At 37.0% G+C, this 9766-nt stretch overlaps 1 protein-coding gene across 1 annotated transcript; it reads right to left on the reverse strand.

The window, feature by feature from the left end:
• Positions 1-3647: 3647 nt before the first annotated feature.
• Positions 3648-9344, reverse strand: LOC128363126 (calcium/calmodulin-dependent protein kinase type 1D-like). The gene is made up of 10 exons (XM_053324037.1): positions 9297-9344; positions 8870-8998; positions 8354-8444; positions 6682-6782; positions 6042-6125; positions 5796-5857; positions 5604-5696; positions 5106-5160; positions 4692-4880; positions 3648-4532 (listed from the first exon to the last, which is right to left on the reverse strand). The coding sequence occupies exons 2-10, from the start codon at positions 8981-8983 to the stop codon at positions 3714-3716; spliced, it is 1608 nt and encodes a 535-aa protein (XP_053180012.1). The 5' UTR covers positions 8984-8998; positions 9297-9344; the 3' UTR covers positions 3648-3713.
• Positions 9345-9766: the final 422 nt, after the last annotated feature.

Raw genomic sequence — 9766 nt, forward strand, 5'->3', positions numbered from 1 at the left:
ATTGTTCCCTTAACAATGAAAACTAAGTTTTCAGAGAGCTGTTTATCAAAGCAGGTCATTAAAAGCGTGTTAAATGTGTCTAAAAGCTCCATAAAACTCATTGGGATGAGCAGCAATTATAATTCATAGTTCATGCAGAGTAATGCACAATCTCCCATTTTTCAAACTCATCTGAGAGTCCATGTGATCTCTGAGTCACATGGTTTCTCTATTCAGTTACTGACTTGAAATGAACTAGATTTTCATTACATCACAGTGATTTTACCGCTCCTTCTGTTCTTGATTGTGGTTGCCTTGACTACGCTATCGGGGGGTTGAAATGAAGTAAGGTCTTCTGTTGTTGATAAATGAGATGAGAGGTTGCCAAATAAACAGCAGAGTGTATTTGCGTATTTGTGTGTGTGCCTGTGTGTAATGAATGTGATGATTCTTCATCAGAGGATGTGAAAAGAGACTGTTGAGAATGTCTGGGCTGATAAGAAAGGAACAGAGTGGAAGAAGTCAATGATGTGTGTGCGTGTGCGCCTAATCACCACATGATGGTGTGAGTGGCAGCTGGGACAGAAGTAATAACATACACACACACACACACACACACACACACACACACACACACACACACACACACACACTACCATTTTTCTGACCACTGTCCTTTTACCAGATTGATTAGGTGATTGACAGGCCTGGGCTGATGTGATGGCAGTGTCGGCGGGCACAGATGGCAATGAGTTATTTGTAAAGTCAAGAAAACTTCAGAGTACACTTCAAGTACAAGGACTGATCATTTGGCATTATACACAAAATTCACTAGTGGTGCTTCTCAGACAAGGAAAAAGATATTGTGAATCCTCTCAGTTGTAATTAAATACTGGTGCATTATGTATGGATAGTTTGTTGGTTATTTGAACATATAGGTTGCTTCTATGTATAAGTGTTTTCTTATGCACAAGTACTGAGACATGAGGTTTCCTTTCAGTATAGCTCAATGCCTTTGCTCCAGCTTAAATGTGTTAAAAGTGTGTGTGTGTGTGGTAGGCAGGACTTCTCTCATACTACAGTTTAGACAGTTTATTCTCATTTATTTCATAACAGATTAGAAAGAACTATTTAGAAAATTGTCTTTATTCTCTTGATTAAACAGGAAACAGTGGTGTGTGAACAAGTGCATATATATGCCCTCACTTCTTTATGTGTTTCTGCAGTGGTGCACTAGTGCATTACACGCTCAAGTGAGTGGATCCTGTGACAGTGAATGTATTTGGTATTTTACGGAGTTGTACCACTGTAGCCTTACTGTATGGAGTTTGCATGTTCGGCTTGTGCCTGTGTGGGTTTCTCCGGCTTCCTCCCACAGAGCAGAAACATGCAGGTTAGGTTAACTGGTCACTCTAAATGGCTCGTAGGTATGAATGTGAGTTAAATGTTGTCTTTCTCTATGCTAGGGCTGTGACTGACTGGTGACCTGTCCCTGCCCCTCTATGAGAAGGAAATAAATAACTGTATTAAAAAATATTTGATTATTTGACCACAAAGACAAATATATGAAATGATTAATTAATTATAATTAATCTCACCTTTCACTGCAGTGACAAAAAAAATCGGAATTTCCAACATCTCATGTCTTTGGCTTCTTCTTCATAGCAAAGGAAACTAAGGCTATGTGGTATTGTAGTATTTAGAGTGATATGCCACACCACACAACACCACACCTTTTGCATACTGTACATACAGTTCTCACACAGACGATTTTGTTTCTCTGATCTGGATAGAGATTGGTAAAAAAAGAAGAACATTTACTCTTTAAATTCGGAAATATTGAAATGGTGGTTATTTGGTGTGTTCAGTGTTCAGTTAGGTTATTTTACAGGTATTTGGACATATCATGTTTTTGGCAAAGTGAATAATGATGTAGCTGGAGGACAACTATCTGATATATATCAAAATAAATTTAGATGGGAATCTAAACGTTGCAGTTGGATAAGAAAATGGATCGTTTCGACTGAGACTGAGAGCTCATAAGGAACTGTTGTGTTTTCTCCTGACGGAAACTCGGCCAGACAACAATTTGCTGGATTCAGAATAGAATAGAATAGAATAGAATAGAATAGAATAGAATGCCTTTATTGTCATATACAAATTACAATGAGATTTAAGCTTCACCATTAAGTGCACACATTAAAAAGACATAAAATAGACATTAAATAGATAAAAAATTATGTACAATAAAAGTGAAATGAGGTAGGGAAAATAAGTGACTGTAGTGGTTAGTGCAAGTATGCTGTGCTAGCTTGAAGCCGCTGCATGCTCATGCGCCGCCATCTTCAGCTTTTCAGCTCAATGGGATGCTACTCTTCTGTGGAAATCAGAATCAGCTGTTGGGGGAAAACTGCTGGAGGTAGACTCTGCCTATAATTATCTTTAATATAGATAATTGGCTCCTTAGATTTGTGACATAGAAAATCTTGCCTGACTGTTTTTGTTTCAAAGTGGAAATGCTCAACCATGGTGTTGCCTGCTTACAGTATTTCACTCCTGATAAATCTTGGACAGTGTTTATTATCTGTATAAATGACAGAAGATCATAAAAAGCACAATGTTTCCTCTTTAATATCTCAGGCTGTCAGAATGTACCACTAGGCTTTTTTCTCTGTACAAAAGCAAACAAACTTTATATATGTTAAATGATGAGATGCAGGAAACTCGTCCTTTTTGGTTCTGAAACAGAAAGTATCATCTATTATTTACAAAGTAAACTATATATGTCACGCCCATTCTGTGTACAGTAGCTCATGAGTGTGGGTACAAGCTTGTACTGTAGTTTTTACTTTCACTTCTGGTTTGCCTTTTAGGTTAAGTTATTTATGGAAGTTATGTTAGCGTGTGAACCCTTGAAGAGTGATTTGTCTTCTTATCTTGCTCAGCTCCACCCATGACTCCACACCTGCATGCCAGACTGCCTACAGACCACAAAACTATGTCATCACTTTTTCTGAATCATAAGTCACTGCAAGAGCAGAAAACCATGACCTGTTCCCAAGTCCTACAGCATAAAGGCTGATAGTACTACTCTCTAAAAATGTTGAATGCATTCTGTAGAGAATACACACTGAAACACCATGTCAATACACATGGTGAATGACGATCCACCATGCATAATGGTTGAAGCTGCTGCTTCTTCTTGAAACTATAGCAACGGTAATTACTGTATTATTACAATACTATTCATTAAGTATACTACCTACTGTCTCCCGGCAGCAGTTTATTTATATCATATACACTGGCAGCAGCAAAGTGTCACCATGTCTGCAGCAACACAACAATCCTCAATATACTTAATTTATGGTACAGAGTAATCTATGAAGTTTGAACAATGAATCTTCACTTCTTCAGGTTGCTGTAGCAACATGAAACATCAGTAGATGTGTTTTACCAATACAATTATCAGTAGAGTACTTTCTTTAATATAATTTATTAACAATCAGTCTAATCATATGACAAGTTAAAAATGATTATAATGTAGGTCATTATTATACAGAATGTAAATATGTTGGCTCCTCATTTGTTATGTCAAAATAGTTAGTCACTTCAAATTGGTGACAGTAGAAGTGGGGGTTTTGGGTTTAGAGTGACTTAACACAATTAAACCCTTAGTTTGGGTAACGTCCAGTATCAGTCACATATAAACTTGTAACCTGAGACTCTAGGTTACATTAATCCATATGTTGCCATTCCAACTCTCTCTCATCCTCAAGTAAAGGGATAGCTGAGATTATGCATTTGAGCTCATCCAAAACTCCCTGCAACTCGTCTGCAGCCTGCCTGATGGACTGGACAAATTTCAGGATCTCAGAACAGGTTTTACCATTTGTGTCTTTCTGTCTAATGTGGTGTATCTCTTTAGCGTCCATTGCAATAAAGAAGATATCCACTGCCAGAAATAAGGCAGAAATTGCACCTGTTGCCAGCTCTGCCACACGCACTGCCTTGGATGCTTGTGCTGCAATTTTGCCAATATTTACCACTCGAAGCAGTCGAAACAGTTCAGTAACGCTGCCTAAGCCCATACCTACTGTTGGGCCAAACCTTGCCCAGTTTTCTTGATTGAAATTGCTGTCCTCATTGTTAGACATGTCAGGTGAGTAACATCTACCCCTGATCATCTGCAAACTGTTGCTAATCTCCTGGAGCCACACGGCTACAGCATTAATTTGCTCTTCAAATTCTTTAATGATGTTTTCAATGGCTTTGCGATCAGAAGACTGATTGACCATGTTTGTGATATTTGAGACACCTGCAGTGGCCCCACCAGCCACACCCACCCCTACTCCAATCCCAGTGACAACAAGAGAGGCTCCCAAAGTGAAGGGGGCCAGAATAAGGCCCACTATGGATGTAATCCCTCCAACTGCTCCGATCACTCCTCCTGCCAGACTTCCAATAGTGGTGCCCTGGTGCACACGTTCCAAATTATCTGCCACAGCCCTTAGGTTGTTCAACTGAGTCTGAAGGTGCTCTGCAGTTGTTTTGCTCTGTCCAAGAAAACATAGTCTGTGTCAGAGACAGATACATAAGTTCCAGTTGATCAAGAAACATACAATTTATATGTTAGGTCACATATATATTCTGTAGGATTTTCTTATACATGGGGAAGAGGTGAGCTCAATTGTGTAATTCTTTAAGTGTCAAACCTTTTTTGACAGGCATGTTATTGTAAGTGGATGCGCCAAAATCTCACAGGCTGTTGGTCTTGAGTGAGGGTCTCTATTCAATATGTCCCTCAAGAGTTCACAGAACTCTGACGAGCACTGATCTGGGAGAGATGGGTAAGGGCCACTAATAATCTTGGAGATGAGCTTGCCGGTGGTCTCTGCAGAGAACTGAAGATAAATTATTGATAGGAAAACATTTAATGCAAAGCAATAACAGATTACATATATTCATTAAATAGTAAGGACATGTTGATGTATATCATGTCATTGCAATTTGTTATCACAAATATTGAAGAGTGCTAATTAGCCACTGTTACCATGTTAACATGCTAAAGTAAGATGCTGAACATGGTCTGACATTTCTGATGACATTTAGATCTCTTGGTTACTTACTGCAAATTGTTGAGTACAAAGCTCATGAAGGATGCATCCCATTGACCAAATTTCACTATAAATGAAGAAAGTATTATTATTAAGAAAACATCATATGTACTACTGAGTTGTCTATTGTGAAGTAGCATGTTGAGATTTAGTTGGCTTTGATTGAACTGTAATTAATATAAAATAAACCTATGAATATCATAACATTAAGGGGCAGAAAACTGTTAAAACATGTGGACACTGCAACTTCAGAGAAAGTAGTAAAAAAAAACTTATTACAGAACATAAATTATATAATTATCAGCTGGTGACATGGTTTCCCCATACAGGCTGTATTGAAATGAGCTTAAAGTTAGATGTTGACCAGCTGGACTCTTAACATTAGATGTTAGATCTCTCTGATCATAGATGATAATCTGCTGTCAATGAATGATGAAGAGGTTATTGATCAGAGGTGGCACACATAGTTAACAGTGTGTAAATGTTGTAATTTGGTGTGAAGCACTTTACCTTTTAGAATCATATGTTTCCTCTGTGAAGACTTCTGGCGCTGAATAGTTAATTAGTTCATTTCCGACAGTATCCAAATTAGTGTTCTTTGAACTGTGTAAGCAACGAATGCAATACAGCATTTGTAGTTAATATACAGTATATATCTACATATCTATATATATATATTATTGAAGTGTGAGGATACAGTACCTTCTCTGGATTTTTCCAAATCCACTCAACAGCAGTGTCCCAGATTGTGTAAAGAAAATGTTCTGTAAATGAAGAAAAAGTAAAACTGTAACTGGCCTCAATACAGTTATTGACTGAAGACAGTGTTTTTATGTTAATAAAGAATGCTTGTTTTATAATGACATATTTATTGATTTAACAGTAACAGTTTGGTGCTCTATATTATGTTTTTTAATGTCATGTAATAGTTATTAATGTGTACTGTACCTCTGGTGTCAGAGCTCTGTGAAGCAAGCCCTTTTCATGAATGGTTCTCAGTGCCATACACATTTCTACAGTCCAGCTAAGTGCCTGCAAAACAAATCAAGGTACTATGTTAAAATAAACCCAAATAAACAAACAAAAAAGCACAAGTCTTCCTTACTCCCTCCTTCCATAGGATCCAGCTGTGCCACACCTCTGTCAGTCTGTAGTGTTCACTTGATACATATTAGAAGCTGAGAGTAATCTTGCACTTTATTTTTAGCAGCCACAGTAGTAGACTCAGCTTCTTCTCTAAAGACATCAGTTATCATTTTCTGTTTGTTCTGTTGGGTGTTGGTGTTGTCTTTATGAAACAGGGTTTCTGGGTGGTATAACACTGTTCTTCACTTTTGGAGTCTATCATCATCCATGCTGACAAAGCGCAGTCGACTCAACAGTGACTTCTGTCTCTCTGTAACTGTTGACATCAGCATCAGAACAAGCCCCCAACCCCACTACCCCCTTGCATGTGGAAAACAGCCATGTCATGTGTGGCTCAGGGAACCGGCAAACATATGGTCATGACAGTGGGTTGTCTCTAACAGCTGTGACAGAGCTGGAGTGCGACACAGCTGGATTCTGTGGACATGGTGCATCTGAGTACCTCAAACTCTTGCAGACATTCACCCTTTTCTTTGAGCTTTTCTGCAAGGCTCCCTCCCAGACAGTAGTCCATCACTACATAGTAAGTGTTCTGATCTTCATCTTTATGAAAAAAGGAAAATTAAATATGTTAGTATTTTCAGAGTAATCATATACAGTACTGTGCAAAAGTCTTAGACCACCACCATCATACAAACAGTAAATACAGGAAATATGTACACAAAATTTAACATTAATAATTAAATATTATTGGAGTCTCCGTTCCATTTACACTTAAGAGAGCCTATTGCTCAAGTGTAAAGGGAGGTCTGAATACTTACACACTTTAGCCTATAGAAGCTGTTTTCTCTTCTGTTTTTTAATACTGCATACAATATTTCCTTTCTGATAAAGAGACTGAGAAATAATGATATATGGTCATTATAGCATTGCTAAAACAACAAATCTAATGGTGGCCTAAGACTCAGAGAGGACTGTATGTCTTTGGCCCCCATTATCTGTAAATAGCAGGAAAATCTGTCATATTGAGCTAAAAATCTGACATTTCCATATCATTGTTTTCAGCTTACACACATCAAAGTCCCTCATCATTTTGTTTATAGTCCGCAGATATACAGTATTGTTCAAAAGTCTTAGGCCACTATTAGATTTGTTGTTTTAGCAATGATATAATATACTTATTTCTCAGTCTCTTTTAATAGAATACAACCATTAAAATGGAGGCAATATTTAATAAACAGGGGGAAAAAATAGAAAAGAAAACAGCTTCTCTTGACTAAAGTGTGCAAGTATTTAGTGTGACCTCCCCTTATACTTGAGCAATAGCAGGAACCTGAACCTGATGATAATAATAATAATGAATAATTAATGTCAAATTTTGTGTACATAGTTCCTGTATTTTTCTGTGTGTATGATGGAGGTAGCTAAGACTTTGGCACAGTACTGTATATATTCAATAATTCTAGTGAATGAAATAGAAAACACAAGATTTGATAAAACAAAACAAAACAAAACACAGCTCAAGGTTCAAGAGCAAGTAAATAAGTGAACCTTGTTGAGATTGTTTTGTCAAACTGCTATTCCCAAGAATCAATTTAAAACTAATCTGATTTAAATGTTTTGTATTTTCCTCTCCACACGCTATTAATGTCTGCTGGATAACACATTCAGAGTGTGTTTTACATTAAATATTTACACATTTACTTTTTGAAAATACATTTAGTTTGAGAAAAGCTGCAGATTTGCTCTTGTCAATGTAACAATTGGACTCAAAAGTAACTATTTCTTAAGGTATAATCAGTATTTTGGGCTTCTGCCAGAGTGTGTGTGTGTGTGTGTGTGTGTGTGTGTGTGTGTGTGGTAGCCAGGCAGCTCCCTCTCCCTTAGCTTATGCACTAATGTAATTTTTATCTTCTGTACGTTGTTCTTAGATAACCTGGTAATAGTTTCCTTTGAGGTCAACATTTTTGTTACCTTTGTTACACAAAATGAATCTTTGTTAAATAAAATCCCTTTCTTTTGTTTCATATGGGACAACACATAAAACAACTCATCAACACCACAACACACACATGCTCTGACAGAGGCCCTGGGGCCATCACAACACAATCATATTACATTTTGCAACAATTTCAGAAGACCATGAAACGTAAAGCAGATATCTCAAGACTTACCTTTAAAAGAATTCTTGGTGCTCATAATATGAGGATGTGTTATTGTCTTTAGGATTTCTATCTCTGCGATGAATTCCGCATCTGTGGAAATCTGTAGGAAAGAAATAGCAGTGTGTAAGAAAGGTCTGGCAGAGGTTAAGTTAGTTTGTTTCTTCAATGGGATTTACTTTTCCATCAGTTTCATTTATTTTTCATACTATTATTTTCATCTTAGGCATTCATGATATATTTTACTTTTTAGAATTCTGTTGATCTCTCAGTCACTCTCATCAGTGAGTGACTCCTCTTATGGCTTTGTTTTGATGCTTATTTAGTGCATTCTAGTAATGGGCAAGCTCCACTTTTGCTTACACAAAACAGAATAATTTATTTCATGCATTTTTCATTTGTTTTGAACAAAATGTGCTAATTGGGAGAATTTGATTTAGGCTTTGATTTGGTATTATGCTGAATGGGCAAACCTGGTTATACTCGTATGTTTGTGTGAAATAGAGGAACAAAAAGGAGCTCACTTACTTTGAGCTTTCTGATGAGATATCTGTCACTGTTCTTTATGGCTACAACACCATTGTTTGTTTCACTTTCTATTTTGTAGCCGTTCTTCTCAAGTGTGCTCTGTTCTTGTCCCATTTTTGTTGTAATCGCCTAATGAACCAAACACACACACACACACACACACACAGACACACACACACACACACACACACACACAAAAGACCTAAATATTGCTAAATATATCAGACATGTAATCAATTGATATTGCAATATACAACTTATTAACAGTCTGTAAAACAATAGATATATTCAACAATATGTAAGTGATCATTTTCGGCATTATCATTTAGTCTAAATAGTTAATCATGACACTTGTTACTCTAAAACTGTAAATCTTTTCAATAAAACAATAATATTATTGAAATTAAAGTTGAATGTAAAAACTTACTTTGCGGTTGCTGTAGACAAGTAAACATGCAGCCAAGTCAGAATAGCTCCTGGCTTTATTGACTGATTCAGCAGTTTAATAATTAACTTTTATTGACAAAGGGCAGGTTTGCTGAACACGGTTGCTCTATTATCAGTAACATAATTAAACTGACACATGTAAACACCTGCCCAGTAGTGCTTTTCACTTCAGTGAGAATGAACACTTGTTTTTAATAAAGACATAATGATGTAACAGAAGATTATTCCACTTATAACATTCATTCAGTTATTCACCCTTCTCTTTGAAGGCACTGGGTTTCAGAGACCAGAGTGTTGAGACCAAAGGAACAAGTTGTATTGTTGCATGTTGTATTTTTAGGGTTTACATTCATATGACAAACTGGTGACAGTGGTGTCCCAGATAGCAAAATTCTTTTGGCCCATATCTGGCCCACACCTGACATGTTCATCCGGCCCACATACAGCATG

The sequence above is a fragment of the Scomber japonicus genome, chromosome 8 (assembly GCF_027409825.1).
Source record: "Scomber japonicus isolate fScoJap1 chromosome 8, fScoJap1.pri, whole genome shotgun sequence".
Lineage (NCBI taxonomy): Eukaryota > Metazoa > Chordata > Actinopteri > Scombriformes > Scombridae > Scomber > Scomber japonicus.